This window comes from Acomys minous (assembly GCF_964271855.1).
Source record: "Acomys minous genome assembly, chromosome: 15".
NCBI classification, from domain to species: domain Eukaryota; kingdom Metazoa; phylum Chordata; class Mammalia; order Rodentia; family Muridae; genus Acomys; species Acomys minous.
The window spans coordinates 84996524-85021978 of NC_140497.1; the positions used below are offsets into that span (position 1 = coordinate 84996524).

The 25455-nt window shown below is 43.1% G+C and overlaps 1 protein-coding gene across 20 annotated transcripts in view; it reads left to right on the forward strand.

The window, feature by feature from the left end:
• GRIP1 (glutamate receptor interacting protein 1) overlaps positions 1-25455 on the forward strand; it is a 625712-nt gene that overhangs the window by 503775 nt on the left and 96482 nt on the right. For 11 of the 20 annotated variants that reach the window (XM_084760597.1, XM_084760582.1, XM_084760581.1 and 8 more), the window contains 4 exons: positions 5255-5402; positions 7349-7518; positions 13727-13882; positions 14643-14795. In XM_084760597.1, the coding sequence (XP_084616723.1) occupies positions 5255-5402; positions 7349-7518; positions 13727-13882; positions 14643-14795 (627 nt within the window). The remainder of the gene's footprint in view (positions 1-5254; positions 5403-7348; positions 7519-13726; positions 13883-14642; positions 14796-25455) is intronic. The other 9 variants (XM_084760588.1, XM_084760589.1, XM_084760591.1 and 6 more) reach the window with 2 other exon arrangements.

Sequence of the window (25455 nt, forward strand, 5' to 3'; positions counted from 1 at the left end):
CGTAACACCTCAGAACCAAAGAGCTATGTTGGTAGAGTAAGGCCACTGCCTCATGCAATTTGTTATTAATGAATCCTGAAATGGCAGGGACAGGAACTGGCCCTGAGGAACAGAAATCTTCACCTTTTCAGTACTAAGTTGTTTCCATATTGTTGGTCATTTAGTAAAGTAGTGCATACAAGAAGCCTTGTGTATTATTCACAATTCTCTAAAGAACAGAACCAATAGTATGAATGTGTATTTAAGGGAAATTTGTTAGACTAGCTTCGGTGATACATTTGGGGTAGTCCAGCAATGACCGCCTTCACGCTGGAGAGGTTGCTCAGTTCACGGGGCTGGATGCCTCAATAGTCCTAGTCAGGCACTGTAGGAATCCCAGGAGAGCCAGACACTGACTTCCCATTGGTCTGCTTTGGAAGCCTGACACAGCTGGATTCTAACAACACTGGAAAAAATACAGCCACAGTAGCAGTAGCCACAGGGTAGGTGATGAACTCACCAAGTGAGATGTGAAGCAACAAAGCCAAGTACAAGGCTTTCCCCTCAGGCTTTCGTCTGGGATGCTAACCAAAGGTACTGACTGCATTTAACATGGGCTTCTCACTAAGAAAATCCTTCACAGTTGTACCAGCAACCTACCTCTTGGCTGCCAACCAAGATTAACCAAGAGTAAGCTCACCCCTCATCAACTTGACCATCAGTCATATTTCCTTATGCCACGCTTAATTTTCAGATGAAAGTAGTAACAGCTTCATAATTCCACCTAACGTGAGATTTTAGTTGGCTGATGTTGCTGTGATAAAACATCTTGACCAAAAGCAGCTTGGGCAAGGAAAAGGGGTTATTTCAGCTTACAGGTTAGAGTCTATCATGAAGGGAAATCACGGCAGGTGCTCAAAGCAGCCAGCCACCAGGAGGCAGGAACTGAAGCAGAGGCCACGGAAAATGCTGTTTATGGGCTTTCTCCCCATGGATTTGCTCAGCCTGCTTTCTTACACCACCTACAACTCCCTTTCCATGGATGGCACTGCCACCAGTGGAGCTAGACATTCCCACATCAGTCACCAATCAGGGAAATGCCCTATAGACTTGTCTTCAGGCAATCTGATGGAGCTTTCCCTTATCAGATGACTCTGGCTTGTATCAAGTTTGAAAAACACATAAGCATGATGCATGGTATAACTACAATATGCAAAAATAAACATGCTACTTCACTTCCCAGAATAGGTGGCATAATACCCCAAGGGACGCTTATTCTTTTAGTGCCCCATAACTTAAAATACGATAATACAGATTTGCAAGAGCCAACTGTAGAAGTTTTGGTTTCTTTTAAAACTCAGTTATGTTATGTAAACAGGTTTTCTTTTAATCCCAAGTGTAGGCTATGGGGCTGCTTTTAGTTTGCGCACAGCTGATAGCAGCCTTACATGACTCAGAGAGGGGTGTGGTCTTTGCCAGCTGCAGTTAGTTGGATTCTGAGGACTTGGAGAGGGTATAAATACTAGAGCCCAGACAGAGAAAAAGCACATATCAAGAGATGTTACAGGGAGGAGGTGCTTCTAGGAGACAGTTGGAGAAGGAAGAAGGCTGCTGCTGTTGTTTGACTGAAAGAACCCAATAACCCTAACCAGGCAGAAGCAGTAAAGCGAACTCTACCCCCTCTCCCTAATAGCCTTCTTTCTCTCCTACTTAGTGTTGGGGGTTGGTAGGAATTAGGAGGGATAAGGGGTGGAGGAGAGAGATAGAGGAATAAAAAACCAAAGTAAAATAGAATTAAAAAAATAGCATTCAACAGCTAATCCTTAGTATTGTCTCAATAAGTGTTACATGATATGATTAAAAAAATAGAAGAAGGGAAGATATATGTAAGTGTACACACAAACATATTCTTTAAAAAAAATAGGGCAGGAATTCCTGTGGCAATTGCATCTTCATTTCTATAAATTATCATGTGGCCTTAGATAGTATTTGTAACCACTTTCCTCTACTACTCATTCTGTATTTCCTCTACCTTTGGCCAAGCACCCCAGCAACCTAGAGAGGTTGTTCATACCCTCATTCCTGAAATGTCCCAACCATTGGGTCTGAGTCTGCATTGGATTGTTGTAGGTTTCCACTGACCTCAATCCCAGGATATAGTTGACAGAGAAATGCACTAAAGGGTCCTCTACACTCCAGATATCATCTTCCTTGCTTCCATTGTGGAGAAACAGTTCAGTTTTCCTCTGGTAGTCTGGATCAATCACCCGTGCTAACATTCAACTTCTTTCCCAGCAACTGTGACTTCTAGGATAACAAGAGCCCCATATAACCATGGGTGAAGCCTTAGCATCTGGTCACACCTATGCCCCCTGGCAAGAAACACTCACTTCTTCCTCTAGAGCATAACATTGCAGGAACAGAAAACAATTTTGTTCTATTGGGTCACCAGGCACAATTCCAATTTCTTCCTCATGAATCCAGGATATAAGGGAAACAGTGATGTGTATTAGACCTTGAACCAAAGTTTATACATCCTTCTGAAAAACTCTGCCCCAGCCCCCCATGCTGTTGCCAAGTCATTGGTGCCACAGTTGGAATGGAATGGCCATTCCAGCACTGTATCAAGCCAGTTGCTTCAGTGCGGTTAAAAACAAAAACAAACAAACAACAACAACAAAATGGTAAGACCAGTAAATTCCATAAACATGAAGGCTTGCTTACACTTTCAGAGGGTTAGTCCAATTTAATCATGAAGGGGAGTGTGGTGGCAGGCAGCCAGGGACGAGAACAGTCAACAGTTGCTGAGATAATCCTCATTTCCCCAACAAGGCCACACCTACTCCAAAAAGACCACACCCCCTAATCCTTATAATCCTTTCAAACAGCTCCACTCCCTAGTTGACAATGCATTAAAATATATTATCTTGGGGTGTATTTGTTATTAAGACAATCACTGTCCACGGATGGTTTAGACAGAAGAATCATGTTCAATATATATATCCAGAATAAATATCTAACCCAGAAAGGATAACCCACTGTTTTTTTCAATGATAAAAGTGGTCCAGGTCAGTAAAACTCTCACCAAGTATCTGGCTGGTCATCGTGGTCATATCATGAGGTCAGTGTTGGTCTCTGCTACTGATGTATATGACACTCAGCATCAAGCATAGGCAAGTGAACCTTGATGACTGAAAATCCATGTTGTTGCAACAATGCATAACATCCATCTCTACCTCCAAAATTATTCTGTTCGAGGACGCATTGGTCAATGATGAGGATGGTTGAAGAAAGAGATTGCCTACTGTCCACTCTGGGGGGCACCTTTCCCTGGCTGAGTTCCTAAACGGTGATTTGAGAAAAAGAGCTTAGCTGCACGGTGCATCTGTTGTTCTCTACTGCTGACTAGGAATGTAATGTGACCAGCTGCTTTGAACTCCTGTTGCTTTGACTTTAAACTGTGAGTTCAAGTAAGCACTTTATCCCTTAAATTGATTTTGTCGATGTATTTTGCCATATCAGCATGAAAGGAAACTAAGATGCCTTTCAAATGGGATCTGAATGCTGTTGGCATGGGTCTTCGCCTGATTTAAGAGATACCTTATTTTATCTCACACTGAACACAGCTGTCACACATGAACCTTCCAGTGTTATGAGTCAGTGCCTAGTACCTCTTCTTCAGCCACAGAAACACAGAATTCTGGGAGCTTTTCAGAGGATATATTAATGCTAGGGCCTTGAGAGGTGGTGTGGCTGTTGTTGGCTGATTGGTGGTTGGTTGCTGTCTGTCATGTAGTCATGTGCAAATAAATGAGAAGTTAGATATCTTGACAGAGAATGTCAAACTTGCCCCCAAGGAATTCAACACCCCTAATCAGCAGGAAATAGTATTACAGTAACTTTATCCCTTTCCCTTCTATTTTTTTTCTCTCCCATCTAGTGTTAAGGGGTTAATAAAAATGGAAAAGGGTGCAAAAGATAAAAAGGAACCCACAAAACGGCAAACACCAGCAACACTGTCAGGCTTAGGAAGTTTTAATAACTTGTGTAAAGTGCCATGATCTAAATATTGTAAAAATTATCATTAAATGCAGACATTTTAAATTCTATTTCTAGGTCTCTTTCCAATATGACCCCAGCCCCTTCTGTACTTGAAAGAGGACCAAATACTTTGATTGGGGAGGGGAAATTTCACTATACATCCCTGGATGGTCTGGAATTCACTCTGTACACCAGGCTGTCCTTGAAATCGGAGACCTGCTCTGCCTCCTGAGCACTGGAACTAAAGGATGGCATCAAAGATATTTTACTTGTTTACTAATTGAGTAGCTTCTAACCTTGTACATCCTGGTCCTAATCACCATGCTGGGCCCTGAGAACATGGTGATTGGCAAGACATAGAATCTGCCTTTAGAATAAGCTTAGTCAGGCAGTGGACAGAGAGAAGCATGTGATCACCACAGACAGGGAGGTGTGGGCCACAGCAGGAGGAATAGTGCTGGTTGTGGGAGCACATGTGAAAAGTACCAGACCAGACCATGAGCTAGAAACAGCTACCCAGAGGTTTTGATGTTTATACCAATTTTCCAAAGATGAGTAGGAGTTGAAATAGTTTTTTAAACCCAAAATAAAGCAAGTACAAAGTCACTCCTGAGAGGGAGACAACCATAACTCAGGTCCTATGTGTTTATAAATGACACCCAGTTTGCCTACTATTTGACAATTTAGATATATCATCTACCTATATTGTCTGTGTATCTGTGTATTTATATGTCATCTATCAATCTGTCTATCGTCTATATATCTATCTCTATCTTAACTCTATCTCCCATTTTCTCTCTTCTATCCATCCTTTCTCCATCTACCCCCATCTATCAATCTATTGTCTATTTATCCATCGACCCCCCCATGAGTCAATGCACATACATATGTGCAAACATAATAAATGCTGGTTACGTATTGAATTAATTGGTTTTAAAGAAAATCTAAGATATTCCAAGGGCTATTCCAAGCAGTATAGAAAGCATAATGATCTATGAGATGTTATCTTAACTGACATAAAGACTGAAATCCAATTTCACAAATTGGCGTGTGCACATATAATGGCAGCTGGATGAAGAAGGTGCCCTCTGGCTGCAGGGATATAACATAGGAAAAACATGAATTATCAAACTAGCATCAAATCCTTTATCTTTTTGTTTGCTTACTTGTTTTATCTTTTTTTGTTGTTGTTGTTTGTTTGTTTGTTTGTTTCCCAAAATGCATTCCTTGACAGATTCTGTGGCAACAGCATCCGGGCCACTGCTAGTTGAAGTTGCCAAAACTCCTGGTGCCAGCCTTGGGGTTGCCCTAACTACCTCGGTGTGCTGTAACAAACAGGTCATCGTCATAGACAAAATTAAATCTGCAAGCATAGCAGACAGGTGAGTGTCACAGCAAGTGTCTCCTTCTCAGCACAGTGTGTGTGTTTTAAAAATTGTAATATATACACGTATAATATGTACACTTATTTATTGTTTGAAACATAACATTGTATCTCTGTGGTCAGCCACTCCATGAAGAAGTGTCACTTCCTCCAGAAATTTAGCCTGGCCTTTATCAGTGAAATAACAAACAAATGAACACATTTACTTACTGTGTCCCTCAGCAAAAAAAAAAAAAAACAAGCACCTGTTCTTAAAGTAGGGTAAAGGAACTGATCTTTAGTGAGTCCTGTTCAGAGAGCACATGGGTTTTTCTGCATCGTTAACAATTAAATCCTGCTATCAGAAAATATTACTCCTTCTTGGAAAAGTAGATAATACAATATTCTTAAAATAATGTGAGTTTTAAAGACAAGCCTGATACTGTCATAGTTTGTTAATCTTAATGGTTTCACCCAACCTTCAGTCAAGGGTCTCTTAAACACTGTTATAACCTCATGAAAAAAATGGAATTCATTTTTCTGATTTATATTTTTACATTTTTAAGGTTAAACATGGACGAGATAAAAGACTGATTTTTCACATAAGTTGTTTTTTACAACTCCTAGTTTTAAAAAAACCCACCTCCCTCACCCAAAGCCCCCTGTGTGAATCAGCATGGAACACTACTTCCAGGCAGAAGAGGTGCCTTGACATGATTTTGGCTTGATTAAGTAGATTCTCACCATGGAAATCCTCAGATGGACCTCAGCTATTCTACTCTGTATGTTTCTAGCCTCCTTTCCCTTCTCCTCATCCCTTTGGCTTGGGCTGCCTTGATCCTGTGGCACAGTGACTCACAGCAACCCAAATGGTCCACAGCTCCATTGTTTGCCCCAAACTATGCAGCCACTGATGCAGAGGCAGCTGATGCAGAGGTGGCCACTGATGCAGAGGCGGCCACTGATGCAGAGGTGGATAATGCAGAGGCAGCCACCGATGCAGAGGTAGCCACCAATGCAGAGGCGGCCACTGATGCAGAGGTGGCCACTGATGCAGAGGTGGCCACTGATGCAGAGGCGGCCACTGATGCAGAGGCGGCCACTGATGCAGAGGCATTTTCCAGCTCAGTGGTGCAGGATGCTGTCTCCTTCCACTTTGGTTTTGTGTTTTCCCATTCTGCAGTGGGTGGCCAGTTTAAGGAGCTCTCCATTTGCCTGGTATATTTGGTGCTGACTGCTTTTCTCAATTTGTCTAGTAGCCAGCCAAAGTCTCGAGTTCAGCAAGGTGTAGCAGCCAGACCCCTGCCCCTAGCTCCCTCTACTCCTCATGTAAACCTGGTTGGATCACTCTTAACTTCTACATGATTTCTATTCTGTGCTAATGAGTGTTTGACTTCAGATTAACAAAACCGAGCCCCAAAATGAAGACTACTAAACTGGGCGCCTCCACTAAAAGATGGCAAGGCAGAAGTAACTGAACCTCTCCATTGTCATCAGACATAGGACCCTAGGCAAGTTCAGCGAGCCACATCTTAAAAATTCTGAGTGACTGACAGCTCACAATTGTGTGCTGCCTCTGTGACCCTGGGCCATTGCAGTCCCACAATTATGAATGGAAGAGCTGAAAAGAAAAAGGTCAAAAGAACAAAATCATGGAGAAAAAGTTTTCTTCTTCACATCCCTCTTGCCCTCTTCCCCTTAATGTTTAGCATCCCCATCCCAAAATGTTTAAGGAAAAAATATATCTCAGGGCAAGAGAATATGAAAATCAGCCGGTCGCATTTTCTGCTAGACTTTACATCCCGATACAGACCCAATATGCCTAAAATATAACAGGTCATATCTTCCATTAACTTTAGTTTTTTAAGCAAATGATAATTGCATAAAACTCCCAACTTTGAAGAACATGACAAGTCTCATTCTGAAGAGACAGATCTTTGATGACTCTGTTTCTCCTCTCTGTAGATGTGGTGCACTCCATGTGGGAGACCACATCCTGTCCATCGACGGCACCAGCATGGAGTACTGTACACTCGCCGAAGCGACCCAGTTCCTGGCCAACACCACTGACCAGGTCAAGCTGGAGATTCTCCCACACCACCAGACCCGCCTGGCCCTGAAGGGACCTGAGCATGGTGAGAAGCACCTTCTAGATCCTTCTCTCTCTGTTGCTCTTGCAGTTGTTTTCCTCCAGGGCATTAGGAGTCAAGCGCCTTTATATCACCAGCTTACTTTTGTTTACCCTTTCTCCTCTTCAGAGTCCCCTCATACAAGCATGTATAGTTAGTGGACACCCTCAAACAGAAGAAAGAACCCCTGAAATCAAACTTTCAGGCTAGAACTATTTGATTTGTTTTGTCTGTTTGCTTGCTTAAACTTTGCTATAAATAGAGTCTTGTGAGAAGGAAGATGATTTGACTTCATGATGGTCACAAGAAATTTTGAATCTCTCTAAAGGACAATGCAAACAAGCATTAAACTCCTCCCCTCCCCCACCCCCACACATAACAAAAACAAAAGCAGGCTTTGCAGTGAGGGAGCCGGGACATCAGTTAGCATTAACCTTTTTAGTTCCTTCCCATCATCATCAAAGTCTCTGAATGAAATCGTTTTACTACCCTAAAATAAAATAAAACAAATTCATATTAATAGCAGATCCATTAAATATTCATCTGGGACTGGCTATTATATGAAAGGTTGATTTCAGTATTTTTGCCTATTTGCCAGAATATTTATCCCCGTGCCCCCAGGATAAAGAACACACTTTCGGGCCAAACCTCATGCCAGGGAAAATGAGAATGGCTGACTCATTGAAGTAAACTGAGTCAGCTGAGGAAATGTGCATCCCCACTGTCTTGAGGTGCACAGAGTTTCTCAATGTATAAAACCACCCACTTGGGCATCTTAAACAAAACCTGGTACAAACGCAAGACTTTGATGCACGAATCCAGGGAAGTCTGAGTGTCTGGTAGAGTCTTTGTTCCAATTCCATTTCCCACCTATTTCTTAAACTGCATGCTCCCACCCCTTTCCAGTCTTGGAAGCAGGAGGCCTTCCTACTGTTGGCCCAATGGACTGAGAGAGGAGCAGACGCTTTCTTACAATTAGTGACAGCCAGGGTTTTCGAGCATTGGAATTTTGCTTGTGGGAAGGTCACATACATTGTGTTTCTCACCTTCTAAAAGGCGCTGCACTTCTCTACAGGGGGAGAAAAAAAAGCCAGGGACAAAATAATTTTCATACCGAATGAGTCAGCTGGATACAACCTTTTTAATTAAACGGCACTTAGACAGCCCTGGAGCTAATGATAATCTCTAGTTCAGCGCTGCCCTTATCAGATTTTAATTTGACACATTGGAGTGGGGAAATGATGCAACTCAGGCAGGTCGGGGTTGGAAATCAGCACAGTTGAATTGAGACACCGAGGAGCATGCTGAGGCTAGTGGGATGCACACAGCCTCAACCAAAGCCCCTCCCACCACCACCACCCCCCAGGGTCCTTCCTGCCTTGAGAGATGTCCAAACCTGTGTGCTTGTCTTCTTTGTATTTGATATCTCTGATATTGTCGCACTTGAGGCACAGAAGACTGTGTGCTGTACTCTTCTGAGAAGATGCGCCTCATGTCTGGAAGCAGTAAGAAATATAAACGAACCCTTTCAAAGTGTTATTTCTTTAAAAAAACAACCTCATTATTTTACTCTATTTGTGCTGCATGCAAATCCTAACTAGTTCAAATGGTTCCCAACTCATGAAATATTAAAAATTTTTTACCTGCCAAGATAATTTGAAATGATGAAGAATTTATATGCTGAACTGTATGGAGCGAGAACAGTTGGCTTTTTTTTTTCCTGGAAGCGCTGACGTCATTTATGTTCGTAAGATAGGAGGCTGGCAGTCTAGGGCTGACTGTCTCCTTTATTTAGCATATTAGCATCTCCCTGGTGTGTTACATTAAAAGCAGACTTTCTAAAAAGACATAAATAGTGGCACTTAAACATAATTACATCTGAGTCCTGAGGGGAAAATGATTAAAAAGAGAATGTGGGGTTGCCTGGCAATTCTCAAGCTTCTATTTTTGTATTAGTGGAGTTTGACATATTTTCATATTTTTTTTTCTCCAAAATATAAGTTCTGATTGCTTTTTCCAGGCTGTAGTGCCTGGGCACTGTGCATCATCTCATAAAACCGTGAAGAGCCAACACTTTCCAAATTCAGTTACCAACAGAGCATTCACCATGGTGACTCCAGAGAAGTGTGGAAAACCCAGTTCAGGATGAGACTGCAGTAAGGCTTTCCCTGGTAGACAGCGGTATATTCACAACACTAGCAATGGTGGCCTTTTCAGGGAGAGAGGGCTGCATGGCTCAGAAGGAGTGTGCCTGCCTCAGCATGTGAAAGGCCTTGAGTGGCAGTACAAGCACCACAATAAAAAGAACAATATTACCTTTCTTCGTGGTTGAAATTGTCCCACTACAGAGCCTTGGGAAACAATCTCTCTTGAAGGAAAAGGGGCTCTAGGAAAGTCAATGTGGCCAGGGTCACAGGATTTTCGTTTGTTCAATGCAGGAAAATATTCCAGTCTATGATCTTCAGGGATAACAACCAGGCTAGCTGTCACTCATTCCCTCAGACTCCCTGGCAGGGCAAGAGAACACACGCAGGAAAAGAAAAGGCAATGCCTTCTAGGCCATAGATGTGTGAGACTGCGGCAGCAAGGCCACAGGGCGAAGCCTGGGAACATCATAGTGTCACTTGGTTTTCTCACCTGGAGCAAAGGCATTGGGAGCCTCTATAGGAAGAGACAGTGTCGTGCAGTGGCTGTGAGCCAGGCTTCCAGAAATTTCATTCTTGGTAGCTTGAGATCTCAAGAATACAACCCAACTTTTCTGCAACCCAACTTCTTCATCTGTAAAGTATGGGCTTTAGTAATGCTCACTTCATCAGAACACCTTAAGCAGCAGCATCTGAGATGGCCCCCATGAAAAGGCTGGTAGCACAGCACCTGGGGTACAGGGAGAACTCAGCAAACATAGAATGCAGTCATTGCACAGCTAAGTAAGACAGTGCCTGTGAATTTCCTGTGCAAAAGGCAAGAGCATGTCTGATATGTAGCACCTTATTATTAATCTCCTTGGATACTTTTTAATATATGAGTGTCAGGTTTTCCATTCTAAAACCTAAGGGACTGGGAGTACATATTCTAAAAGGGCACCAACTGAGCTCTCTGTCCTATGTTAGTTTTAAAAGACCTTTTGCAAAAGGCCTTCATCAGTCATGAATCCTTTCTGCATCATCTATCTCATTTACCTCATAATCACTGTGCATATTTAAAGACTTAGTCCCTGATCATAGTCAAAAGGCCAAGATCAAGTTTACGACCTCCTTTCACCTACCTACACCAACCGGCATGGGGATAAGCTCACAATAGGTGGTCAGCAATAGCTTCCTTTTGTGGGTCCATTAATTTGGCATGACGGCTCTAATCAATGCTCAGTAGTTTTCAGAGTACTCAGTGCTCTGAAACGGGTGTGGGACTCTGAAGTCCACTCACCCTAGTCTGGCTTCATTAGAAGCATGGACAGTACCTTGTTCAGAGGACAACAGAGTGGCTGTAATTGTAGATTAGCCAGAACCAGCAATAACTACATCTTGCTACAAGGTGCCGGATGTGCCACAATGAAAAACAAGGATGATGAAGAAAAAAAACCAAAAACAAACAAACAAAAAAACCCACTAATGTCTTTATCTCAAGGACAAATCTGTTACCATGCACACGTCAGCTATTAGGTCCCTGAAACCAGTCAAGTCTCTAGGAAGTAAGACAAGTAGATCCCTATTGTTCGAGACTGTGAGTGGTAGCATAAAGAGACCATTAATGTGCAGTGGATAGCAGGGCCATTTCAGACAACAATAAGGGATAGGCAGGGTACAAAACAGAGACAACATGCATCCGAAGCCACTTCAACCAGCAAGGTCAGCGGTAGTTCGATAGTTCCTCGGCCGAGAGAGCACCAGAGCTAAGGCCTAAATGATGAGAAGGAAGAGCTAGCCATACAAACAGTGGAGGGAGCCAAGTGAGTGCAGAAGCCATGGTGAAAGAAGGAAGGTGGCTGACATGTCCTAAGAGACGTAAGGCCATTGTGGCTGAAAGATTAAAAAAAAAGATAGTGAATAATCCAGAGAGAGAGAGAGAGAGAGAGAGAGAGAGAAAAGAAGAAGAAGAAGAAGAAGGAGAAGAAGAAGAAGAAGAAGAAGAAGAAGAAGAAGAAGAAGAAGAAGAAGAAGAAGAAGAAGAAGCTGTCTGATTCGCCTCACAACAGAAGCGATGGACACAGGAGTGTGGTGATCAAACACAGACGTTGGAACGTTCACCCTAGATATGTTATGGATACAGGAAGGCAGATGATGTCAAGCAGAGGGCCAAGCACAGTGGTAGAGCGGTGGTCTAGGAGGAAACGTGTGGCTGACACTTGAGAGAGCACGTAGGCGCAGGAAGCTCAAGCCTGCCACTCCTGTGGAAAGACAGGACCAGTTCCAGATTGTGGTGGCTTGGAAATGGTTTACTTTTACAGATTTTTTACAAATCTAAAACCCAAGTGTCAAGGGAGTGAAATTTGTTGACACAGATCACGTCTATTTCCTTTAAGGACATTTTGTTGTGGGCAAGTAGATGGAACAGTGGGGAAGATCGAATCCATTACTCATAGTTCATTTGCTTGAATTCTGTGGATCAGCACCATGCTGATCACCGTATGTGCATAATTTCCACAGCAGGAAGAGATGCTTTCATGATCCATTGACTGTGAGGAAATGGAGGCTACCTAGCTGGCAAGGTCAAAGAGAAGGGGAAAGACTGTGCAGCCCAGCTCAGCCTCACACCAGGGCTTTTGCTGTGACTCTCTCCAGAGAGGATGAGAAGAGCCAGGATGCTCTCCCATGCCCTTCCCTAATGAGCAATGGTTTGCATGCATTCACAGCTTTCAACACTTTTATATGAATAGCTACTACAACTCATTCAGATTTTTAAGCAGAAAATCATGAAAGCAAATCGAAGTTCACATTTGTTTTCAACTCTTCCAAGATCATTCAGTACAAAGGTCCCTATACAGTAACAAGGGAATAGTACTGCTCATTTTCCAGAATGCTGGACAGAAACCTAATTTTTCCTTGTTGTGAAGGCAACATCTTTCAGTCGGGTTAAATTTCAGGGTGTGAATAGTCTTTTCTTTTTTTTCATGGTGTGAATAGTCTTACTTGCAACATTTTAATAATAAAGCTTAAAATTGAAAATTAAAAATAAAAATAGGGTCTCATACAGCCCAGGCTGACCTCGTATTTGCCGTGTAGCCTGTGGTGACCTTAAACTTTTGATTCTTCTGCCCTCACCTCTTGAGTGCTGGGAGTATAGGTGTGCACCACCAAGCCTGCTTTAGGCACACCAAGTATCAACCCCAGGGTTCCTGTAAACTAAGGCAACACTCTACCAACTGTCCTACATCTCCACCCAAAAAAGTCATTTTTAATAACAGCAAATTTTCAACGGGAGTATGATATACAAAACAAAAGGGACACCAAAACTTGAATTTAAACTCATTATAATTTTATGTCATGTTAACAAAATATAATAATATACAGTATTCTTAAACCAAATGTTTCTCATACAAATAAACTTTTTTTGAATTCATAAAATATATTGAGACTTTTCTCCTTATTAGTCAGGGAAGAGAAAAGATTCTGATGGGGCAGGTGATTACTACGGTTTATTGAGGGAAATCAGGTGCACGTGATGGAGGACAGTGTAATTAAAGCAGCAGGGCAGTAAATTGTGCAGTGTGAGTCTTACAGCACGCACATCCCGAGCCAGCATGATTTACCTTCCCCTCTCTCCTTTTTCTCTAAAGAAGGGTTCCTAGCTGACCAAGATTTGCAAAGCTTTAATTACTGATCGTGTGCCATAGATCTTTCTGGGGATGAGTTTTAAGTTAAAAAAAAAAATGTTTTTTAATGTCTGCAGTGAAGCGCAGGGGGAGATTAGAAATTGATTCAATAGTCATCTTAAACATGGAAAGGATGGGCTGGGGGAAGACATGCAGTATTCTGGGGAAGATGAAAAGCCTCTGTGGCTGCTGTTAATCATCTCTTTTGCTGACCGCTTAGAAAAGGGCCAAGCCAAGTAGATTTTTTTTTCCCCTTTGCAAACAGCTTTCATTTTTGTTAACGAGTTTTCTTTTTCTTTTTTTTAATTTGTGCAATTCAGTTACTTTTTCCTCTTTTTTTTTTTTCTTTTGTTTGTTTTTGGTTCTTTGTTTTCCTTATTCCTCATCATCACTTCATATGGCCAGTGAAAATTCAAAGGAGCGACAGACAACTACCCTGGGACTCCTGGGCCAACAACCCGTGCAGCCTCCACACCAACCATCACCATAACACGCACCACCCAGACCATTGCAGAGTGCCAGCCCTGACCTTCCCGAAAGCGCTTCCTCCAAACAGCCCTCGTAATGTTCCACGCTTTCTCCTCTTGGTCTTTCATTGGATTATTTTCTTCTCCTGCCTTCTTCCCCTAACTCACTACATCTCTGGCTCCATGGGTGTTGCCTGCTTTCCGTTGTCGCCGTTGCTTTCTCTGTACTAACACACATTGTTTGTGGTCGTCTGTCTTCTTTCTTTATGGGAAGCATTTTGTCAGTGTAAAACGATGAAAGGGGTGGGGACGTTGCTTATTGATAGATGGCTTGCCGCGCATGCGTGAGGCCCCGAGTACGCTCCCCAGCACCACAGAAACAACAAAGGAAGAAAATGTGTAAATATTCGAAAGGCTTTCTATGCGGCTCGCGGGGACAACTCAGAACATTGGGGTACGGCGGTCTCAGATCTCTCTGTGTATGTGCATCGCACTAGACACTCATGTCAGAAAATACTCCAAAAAAAAAAAATGACATTGGGTACCTGGTGTCTTAAGTTTTTAATGGAGAAATTTTTGTTTTAATCTTTGTTTGTTTTGGTGTGAAGCGGAATTCATAGTCTGCGTGTATCCACGTGCTATGGGGGAACCCGATCCTCAAAGCTTACAAAGTTGTGTGACTCTGAGACTCTCTAAAGCGCTGGCTCCAGTGCCTGCTCTCTGCCCGGGTACGGGATGCTAACCAACTGTGACTGTGTGTCATCTGTCTCTTTGGGTTGAGGCTGGTTGGCAAGGGTGGCAGGCTCGGGCCTCCGGCTGCGACTGTTCCGTGCCAAGTCTTTCTTCTTTTGCAGCCGCTATGGTGTCTTCGTCCTCACCTACCTCGATGAGTGCATACAGCCTGAGTTCCCTGAACATGGGGACTTTACCTCGGAGCCTCTACTCCACTAGCCCACGAGGAACCATGATGAGGAGGAGACTGAAAAAGAAAGACTTCAAGAGTTCACGTAAGTGAAAATGCTAACCAGGGTGATCCACTTGGTGTCCAGAAAATTCAGGAGAAGACGGCCCTGAGAGGGAAGGTAATTTAGAGAGATGCTATGTAGCCAGAAGCTCTGGGCGAAGGGCCATGATGGAAACCCACAGTCTGTATGGTAGCACTTACACTGACTATCACTTCCGACTAATTTAGCTCATAACTACCTTTTCCTATACCTATGCCTACAGCAACTTTTTTTTCTTTCTCTTTGAACGTCTTTTGAGATGCGTTTCTCTCCCGAATGACTTCCAACATAAACATCTGTTCCTCACATCTTATCACTCTGCCCCTCTTTTGATGAGTATGAGTCTTGCACATTTCTCTAACATAATAAATGACATATTCTATTTCTTGAATTTTTTTCAAACAGTAAATTTGAACATTCCTTTTCAAATTCTCATTCCCAAAAATGTCCTTTACTTTTGTCATTGTGCCACCCCACTGAGAATCCCTTCCGTTGCATGAATTTCGTGTTTTTAATATAATATTTTTATTTGTCCTTTTAAAAGTTCATACTTGCCTACAGTGTACTTCAGTCATATAAACCTCCTCCACCTCCTTTTCCGATGACTTTGGGATTCTTCCATGTCCCTCTCCCAACTTCATGCAATGCTGCCCATACGTGCATGGGTCGTCCAACGGAGCATGGTTAGCCTGCAGGGTCTGCACCCTAAGGAAGACTGACATCACTTCTGTAACAGGCATCAATTGTCAATAGCTCCTCAGCTGGGGGTGGAGTCTCCTGGGCCCCACCCACAGCCCCAGTGGGCTGTGGACTGACTTGTTCTTGTGTACGTCTAATGTGAGAAGTCACAACTGCTATGACTTCTTTGTGCAATGACCTGTCATGTTGGGCAAATACTGTCTCTGAGCAAGTGTCCACTACCTCTCGCTCCTAGAATCAATCATCTCCTTCTTCCTTGATGTTTCCTGTGTGTGTGTGTGTGTGTGTGTGTGTGTGTGTGTATGTATTGGGGGTGATATAGATGTACAGACACCCTCTGTACTTTAACCACTTGCCAGTTTCTGCACTAACTGCCATCTGCCGCACAACAATGCTTTTCTGATGATGGTTGAGAGCTACACTGCAATATAGGCATAGAGAGATGTGTATTTAGTAGACAGTAAGAACCACAGAGTTAAGATAGTTACCAGGGTACTAAAGTTCACAAAAAGCATCCTAAAGTCTACGGACTTCAGTTCTCATTCTTGAAAGTATTTTCTGGGCTAGATTGTCAAACATATACAGACAAATTAAGGCTACGAAGGGTGCTTTCCCATTGTTTTTGAGATAGCATGGTTTATATATAGGAAGAAAGAATGGCTGGGTGCCCCCATGGGAAAGAAACACCCATTGCCCCTCATTATTTTCTTTTTTGTTAAAAAAGCTGGGCATCTTTCATCGTATTCACATTTAAGGCGAGAAAATGCCCTTATTTCTAGACAGATCTAATCATAGTGTATTTCATGCCTATCTCTTTTTGTTGACTGTGATCGTGACTCCTATGGAGAAACATAAGGGTGATGAGGTCTGTTCCTAAGTCCAGCACGGGAATGAAGAGGAGGCACATCACTAAAGTTAATCCCAGGGATCCTAAGGCCGGTGCTGACAGGAGATGGGGTGGCTGCTGGATCTTTGGGCTCTTTGATTTGTGTGCACAAAGTTCTTGTCCCTAGAAGGCCTCTCATGAGTCCTTCGGCATCACTAATACCAGGCACAGTAGCTGCCACCTACTATAGGAAGCAGCTTCTTCAGGTGCTAGGAACCCATAGCCTTCATTACAAAGAAAACCATAATAAATGTAAAACTTGGCAGGGATGTAAGATGGGTCAGTGTCTAAGGATGTTCTCTGCTCTGCAGGAGGACCCATGTTCCATTCACAGTACTCAAGTCAGATGTCTCAAGGACATCTGTAACTCCAGTTTCAGAGGAATCTTATTCCATCTTCTGACCTCTATGGGCACCTGATAGAAAGGTAAACAGACAGACAGACAGACAGACAGACAGACACACACACACACACACACACACACACACACACACAGAGAGAGAGAGAGAGAGAGAGAGAGAGAGAGAGGGAGGGAGAGAAATATACACAGTTAAAAATAAAACATGTTTGAATACATGTTTTCATCTTTAGTAAATGAAATTAACAATACTTTTCTTCATTATTTGTTTAGCCACTTTACAGTATGATTGCAGCCCCCTCCTCCTTTCCTCCCAGTACCATCCTCATACCCTTCCCCATTCTCCTCAGAAAAGGGGAGCCCCTTCCCATGGGTACCAACCTACCCTGGCACATCAAGTTGCAGAAGGACTGAGTACACTCTTTACCAGTGAGGCCAGACAAGGCTGCCAGATGGACTTTCAGTGGAGGGAGGAGACACCAATGTATCCATAATATTTTTAACCCAAAATTTGCCCTGCCTACAAGAATTATAGGGATAAAGACAGAATAGATACTGAGGGAATGGCCAACCAATTACTGGCCCAACTTGAAATTAACAATAATTCAAAATTAAGAAAATGAGAGAATGAACTTAGAGGTTTTTAAAAGCTAGATTTCCATTTATTTATTGACTAAAGCTAGAGTAAACTCATCTTGGCAGAGACCAGTTGAAGATGCACAGAAAAATGAATGTGAACATGACTCTACATACTACGTACTACACCATACATACATACATACATACATACATGCATGCATACATACTAAAGGCCTGTTACCCCAATATAATCTAACAGAAGGACACAGAGCAAGTGTCTTAACCTTCCCATGACTTTGCTAAAATGGGGATAATTATAATGCTGACCAATTGGCACTGGACAACCAGTTGGAGAGAGAGCGCCTTATTTGGAGTGGAGGCCTTATTTATTCGGTCTGTGAAATCTGGCAACTTAGAGTGACCACCATCTTAAAGGGAGCAGGATCATGATCTAACAGTTATACTTAGCCATGATACACAAGCCTTAAGTTTTTTAATACAATGCCTTTAGGGCTTGAAGTGGTATATGTACATATGTACATAGGTTGTTTTTTTTTAAAATATTGTCTCTTCATGTGTAATGCCCATCATGGACATAAACAGGCTATATTCCCTCAGCAGGACGGTGCCATTGCAATCCATTCATTATTGTTTGTGCTTCTGCTCTGAAAGCTAGCCATTTGTAGGCAAGGCTTGCTGTGTTATTAAGGTCATTAGTGAATAAGTGCTAATACATCTACCTGTCTGTCTCACATTGATATTTGTGCATCTTCATTTTTGTAGTAGGAAACAAAGCTGAGGCTTGACTTTTCTCTCACCCACTCATAAATTCTCAAATCAGCACATCATCATCCCTCTGTAGCAGAAAGATAAACAGAAACCTGGGTTGAGAAGTTTCCAGGTCGTGTTTGCTCCAGATGGGAGCCACTAGGGCTCTGATGACAACGTGTGTAGCAGGATGTTTATAAAAGTGTCTCGGGAAGTCAGACAATTTATATCTAACACAACAGTAGAGCACAAATGATATGAACTTCGATTCCCATTTAAAATACATGAAAAATGGTAGTATTTCAATTTGGAGGGGAAAGTAATAATTTCTTTTATTTTATTGCTTACTATGGCCATTGTAGATGTAGAGGCCTCAAGTAACTGAAAATAAAAACTTTATTAGCATTCTTACTATATACCCTGTTTTCTTCCCCTGATTTATTTATGTCTTCATTCTGGGCCACCATTTGTTGTCTATTTTCTAATAGTTATGTTTCTATAGCAACCAGACCATTCATGGATGGTGAGTTACTGCAAAAGCCACAAAGATAATAAAAAGTCTCTTTGCTGTATTGTTGATGAGGCCATAGTTTACAAAACAGAACCCCCCCAAAAATCTTATATTTATTTCCAGGATAAAGTAAGGGCATTGCCAGAAAAGAACAAAATATTCTCACATAAATATTAAAACCCTCATTGTGCAAAGAGAAAAAATATAGAGTCTATAACAGTGTGTTATGGGCAGTAAGAAGATACAGTGTTCATTTCCCAGCAAGGGTGATGAGTTCCATGGCCCCAGGCGCTAAGTGGAGTCACAGAACCCAGGAATAGTTCCAAGCTATGTCACAGAGGAAATGAACTCCCACTTCTAGAATCTTAGAGGTCCCTCCCCACTGCCATGGCTGCCCCCTTTTCAGCCACCAAAGGTCAAGGCTGCTTCGAGACCCCATAACCTACTGGTCCAGTGGCATGGCTACACAGTGCAGTTAGCTCGGCCCTTCCTGCCCCTGTGGACAGAGCCAGAAGGTGACCCACCTGCTCCCAGGTGATCTCTATTATAGCAGACAGCAGAAGCCAGAACGCATTTCCAGAATGTCCTTTGCTTCTTTGGCCACCATCACTTGCTACTAGAGAGGGTGACACGGAAAAGAGAGGAAAGGAAGGAAATGAAGAAACCTAACAATTGTCACCATCCTTTCTGCCGGGCCCTAAGAAAAGGACAGAGGATAAGGGCAGCTCATGGTAAGCTCGCATGAGTGACTGAGTCTGAAAGGAGACAGCTTAGAGGCTGTCCAGCTCCCTGTCAGCTCTCTGTGGAGGAGGAGCTGTTCACCCCCACCTCCATTCCAAACCGGGTCATGTGATTCACAGTGTATGGAGGCCACAGCAGGCCACCCTCATCCCTAGAGCTTTAGCAAGGCAGAGGTCTCCAATAGAGTATGAAACAGCAAAAACACATTATCCTAACAAACCCTCAGGCTTTTTTCTCTCTAAACCTTTTAAACGGTTTTTTCCTATCTGGATAATAAAGTTCACGGCCTCTGTAATTAACACATTAAAAATAAACATTCAAAGGCTAAGAGTTTAAAGACCATAGACTACCTTTGGCTTCTCCCACCTCCTCCCCCCCCCACACCCACACCCCCATAGTTGGGAAGACTGAAATAGTCAGGCATTTGTTCCCTGCAAACCTGAAGGGCTCTGAACAGATGTAGCTGTGAGACTGGAAACAGCTGAGTAAAGGGCATGTTGAACACACAGTAGAAAATTTGCCACACAGATCTCAAACTACAGAAAGAGCCTTTTTTGGACTGTTATCCCATCACTTGTATCTTCCCATTCCCCTCCCCTAGACCTCTGACAGAAGGGGACCTCCTCCCCTACCAGCTGACCACAGCCTATCAGGTCTCATCCGTGTAGTCTATTTCCCTTCCCTCTGTGTGCCCTCAGGGCCTCCCCACCAAGGGGAAGTGATCAAATTGGGGGCACCAGAGTTCATGTCAGAAGCTGCCCCCTTCCCTCCCCCTCCCACAACTGTGGAGAATGAGCTGTCCATTGGCTAGACCTGAACATGGGGGGGGGGGGTCTAGGTTTACTGCATGCATTGTCCATGGTTGGTGCAATAGTTTGTGCAGGGCCCCCTGGGTCCAGACCCACCAGCCTTGATGGTCTCCTTGTGGGGCTCCTGAATCCTCTGAGTCCTTCCATCCCCCTGTTCTCATAGAGTGGGATCAGGACAGATGCTGAGAAAACCTTTCTTTCACTAGACAGCCACACTGAGGAAGCAGGCTAACCTCCGCTAAGTCACACTAGTGGCTTTTTTTGTCTTCTTTTGGCTTTTGACCTTTACATGTATAATTTATCCTTTTCTAATGTAGTGCTATCTAAGAATTTAATGAGTAACCTCACGGCCAATTGAGATTTTTCTTTTGGAAAGACAGACCTCAGTGTCACAAAGGATTTTGATAATTAATTGGAAAATCCCAAATTATTTAATCTAATCATGCATTTGAGCTAAAAACTGTAACTTCCTATAGATACAAAATCACTATACAATGCATAAGGTATCTTCAAAGCTAAATTAAATAGCCTTGTTAACCCAGAGCACCTCAGCATCTCTCTCGAGGGAGGCTCTGGAATAAATCTTTGTATGTATTACCAGACATTGAAAAGAATTGCCCACCTATCCTCTCTGAGTGAAACAGACACAGCACATCCTCCTTTGAGGAATTCATCACTTAGTCTCATGTAGCCCAACTATTACTCTTCAGCTTGGCGTAGATTCTTCATCATCAATCATTGTTGTCATTTGTTTCTTTTTCACAACAGGGCTTCTCTGTATAGCCCTGGCTGTCCTGAAACTCCCTCTGTAGACCAGGCTGGACTTGAACTCACGGAGATCCACCTGCATCTGCCTCCCTATGCTGGGCCATCACATTTCTTTTTTTAGATTTATTTATTTTATGTAGATGAGTGCTCTGTCTACATTACACCTACATACACCCAGTAGAGGGCATCAGATCACAGTATAGATGGTTGTGAGCCACCATGTGGTTGCTGGGAATTGAACTCAGGACCTCTGGAAGAGCAGACAGTGCTCTTAATGGTTGAGCCATCTCTCCAGCCCTCCTTGCTCTTTCTTAATGGTGATGAGAAATAGCTAACCCAACCACAGCGGGTTTTTTTTTTAAAGATGTGATTGTTTATTATTTTATGTGCACATGTGAATGTGACTGAGTACCTGCAGAAGAGGTTGTGAAGTTCCCTAGAACTGGACTTAGAGGTGGTTGGTTCTAAACTGTCCTTTGTGGGTGTTGGGAAGTGAACCCAGGCCCTTCAACCACTGAACCATCCTGACAGCCTTCAAACGTACTTTTTGACTCTTGCTCAGTAGTCCAGATGTCTGCATCAAATTGAGTCCTCAAGTGGAAGAAAGTGCTTTTGTGAGCCTGCCAAAAAGGTTCAGAGAGAGAAGCACTGCTGTTGAACCGGATAAAGGTGAGCTGAGGTAACCTTCCACGGAGGAGGTGATGCCCCGGCACTTGTTCTCCTGTGGGAGACAACTGGAAGGAATACTGCCCTCTAGATCCTGAATGCAACTCCAGCATCCAGACCAGACTGATGCTCAGACCACAGCCCCTGCCATGGCCCTGATGGTCCTACAGGTGCTGATCTGGGCCCCTTATAGAGTACAGCCCTTAAACCTCTGGCCAACAGATCTTCAGGTGCATAGATTTCTACCCCGTAGAGGTGGACTTATGTGACAGAGGTACAGATGGCTGGCCATGCATGTTGACCCCCCCTAATCTTCTTCCCCACTTTCTGATGGGAAGATAGGGAACCCAGCTGTAGGATCCCACTTCAAACTCTGGCCTCTTCCTCCAAAACCTTAAAAAGGGGACCTAGCCCTCAGAGTCCTGGCCATGCTGTTGTCTGTCTGTCTGTCCATGGTGTTAATAAAATAACTGTCCTTACAAACCACCTACCTCTGACAATCTCTGTGTCCCCTAGAACCTAGTTTCAGAGACCTTTCACTTACTATTAGGAAATGGAACCTTCTAGTAGTTTTGTCATTAATAGCAAAATGTATGGTCTAGAATTAACATGTTAGTCCCAAGTCACAACTTGGCAGTTTAAGCCATCGCCACCCAGGGAAAGAGTAAATTTGAAGGCTACTCCCTTTGTAGACACAGGGAAGGCTGTGTTACTATGTCACCTAGAGTCCAGCTGGTAAAGAACACTGATGGGCCTGTTGAGGAAAGGGTTTGGTGTTTCAGTGTTTTATATCTCTTAATCAAATGCTCTAATGCTCTGTCCATTATGCTCTCAGTCCCAGTGGCCTCCACAGGAGAAAAGTTTGGGTGAATTATGATTGCTGATCATTTATCTGATTCAGCAGCATCTAAATGAAGTATAATCTCCAAAAGGAAAATAAATGATATTGGAAAATAATTCATTAGGAAAGGAGTCATTTGACAATATAGTTGAGAAATTACTGAGAATTGAAGAACCCAGACATATGTGTATTAGAGTGGCTGGCATAAAAGCCCAAATCAGGATGTTGGAAGTGAAGGTGGAAAAAGCTTTGCAACTCCCAAAAACTGGGCAACTGATTGATTTGAGACAATGGGGAGTGAGTCAAAGGCTACATTTAGACTTCAAGACCAGAAGACTAGAAACATGATCATTTTTTTGACGTAACAGAGGCAATGAGAAAGTCAAGATTACTTACTTAATTTGTAGAATAATTTGAAGCCTTCTGAGATGCCTCTGTAGTTCTCTATGGTGAAAAGAAATGCCATCACTGAAACTAGAAAGGTGAGAGATGATGCTGTGGAGGTTGTACAGGCAGGTGAGGGACAAGGTAGAGAGATGCGCGCACAGAACCAAGGTTGTCTCCTGTACAAGAAGCTGGAAGAGGTACAGCCTGGGCTGATACAGTAAGGCACTAATATCAATAGTTCATCAACACCTAAAGAGAAATTGACAATATTCCCGAATCTAGTCTCCAAACAGTGGTTAGAGTGAACTAGGTCATTGGTGGTGGTGGTGGTGGTGGTAGGCTTTTGTAGTTAGTAGTAGTGGGTTTTTTTGTGTTTGTTTTTGGTTTTGGGGGTTTTATTTTGTTTGGTTTTGTAATCAGAAAGTCTTCAGTGAGAGCAGCTTTAGCAAGCAGTAAAAGAAGATAAATTTAAAACAGAGTCGGAATCCGCACAATTCTACAGAGCAAGGTCAGAAAAGCTAGGAGAGTGGGTGGGAAAACTTAAGAAAGCAGCAAGGGAGGCATTCTCAGCGGTATAGAATCCCTGAAAGCTGGGAAAAAATAAAAAAAAAAAAAAAAAACAAGAAGGGTTGTGACAGCTCTTGCCTGTGATTCTAACACTTGGGCGGTGGGAGTTCCTAATAAGGTCAGGACTTCAGCTACATAGACTACAAGTCTGACTATGGGAGACTGTGACTCAAGAGTGAAAATTAAACAGTATATGAAAGAATGAACCTTGAAACGGGAAATGTGGGACAGAGGGAAAGAGAGAGAACAGTTGATGGCACAGGGACTCGAGGTTGGGACGGGCCTTGTCTACACAACACTCATTAAATGGCTGAACCGTGTTATTCTCATAGGAAATGACATTTAACCCTTGTAAGGATGGAAACATTTGAAATAGATCCTTAAGGAATTAAATTGGGGGTGGGAGGCACAATCCAAAAAAAGGGCTCTAGAGCCCAGTAGAATATAGTAGGGCTTTAGAGCTGATTTTTTTTTTCCTGGTGGGTTTCGACACTTGTGTAATAGATGGAGAGCTGACTAGGCATTACCAAAGAGTACCGAGTATGGAGCTCAGCAGATCATGTGGTGTTTAAGGGTCTCTGATAGTTGCAGATGCTCCACTAAAGTGGTCCCCAGGCTCCCAAGGACAGAGTGAAGAGACATGATAGAAGTGAAAGACAGCGGGTAGGTGGTGGCTTAACAACTGCAGGCCCTAGGGTCTCGAGTGAGGCTGAGGGGGCCTCTGGTGTCTCCCATCCCTATGTAGTTAGTGTCCTGCTTATATTTAAAATACATAGGCATGTCTGCGGAAACATCTATTAAAGAGAAAAATATCTATTCTATGTAATACTGTTTGAAACAGTTGGCCTAGAGACAAGCAACAGCAAATAGTACTACAAATTTGATAGAGACGACACGTAGAGAGTAGGAGCTGGGAAAGTCGCACAGGATGTGGTTTTAAAGGAGGATTTAAAGGAGTATTATAATGTCTTGGGGATCTTTTAACGGAAGCTGGGGAAGTACACCCATGAGCTGTGTTGGCAGAGAGCTGGAAAGGGATGGGTTGGCTAGTCATGGGCACTGAGACAGCTGAAATGCCACAAAGCCAATGTGTTAGAAGGTTGTCACCACGGTAAGGACAGGGAAAGCTAAAGGTTAAAGTCAGGATATAGAAGCATAAAGCCAACAAGGAAGCAGGGAGATTAGAAAAAGGAGAAAGCTAAGCTTAAAGACTAGGCAGCAGAAATAATTGTAGAATGTGGAATTTTAAACAGCAGTCTGAGGAGGGAATGTGTTGTGAATGAGCAAAGAGTATAAAAAACTCTCTTTGTCCTATGTAGGAAAGTGAAAGATACTGGGTTTCAGTTGTAGTGGGAGGGGTTAGATAGCTCTTAATGGAAGCAGGGAGCTAAAGGGACATTTCAGCACAGGACCCCTGCACACAGATAGTGTGTTGAAGCACATGAGGCTGGATCTTGTGGACTCAGCAAAGAAAGGCATCTGTAAGTGAAGTGCTGCTTTCATCATCATTAAGGTGAAAATAAGGCAGAGGTGTCTGGCTGGAGACTTATCTGGGTACCAGAGAAACACATGAAATGGAAGACAACAGGTAACCGAAGGTTAAGCAAGAACAAAGCACAGAGAAGCCAACCTGTGGGACAAAGAGGAATATTTGAAGTTTGAATGACTCACTGTGCCCACCCAACACTGGAGACAGATTGGGGACAAAGCACCATTCCTAGGGGCACAAGCACAGCCTCACCATTTCTGGGGCCACATAAAGACTGTTTCCTCAAAACAGATGTTTGGCTTGTTCATATAGGGTTGAAGTGGGAAAACTCAGATACAAAGTCCCAGGCTCTCCTTTCAGAGGGAGATAGGCAGAGATGGAACACCCTGCCAAAAGGTCTTTCTCAGCTGATGCTCAGTTTACAGCCCAGGACTAGATGACGTAACCTGATCCCAAGGTTCTCCTATTTCCACTGTCTCTTTGTAGTTTCTGGGGCATGGATGGCTACCCTGGTCATGACTCCAATATAACAAATGGGGAGATGCATTTACCCTGTTCAGGTGCAACCCAACTTTCTACTGCAAGAGCAGCACT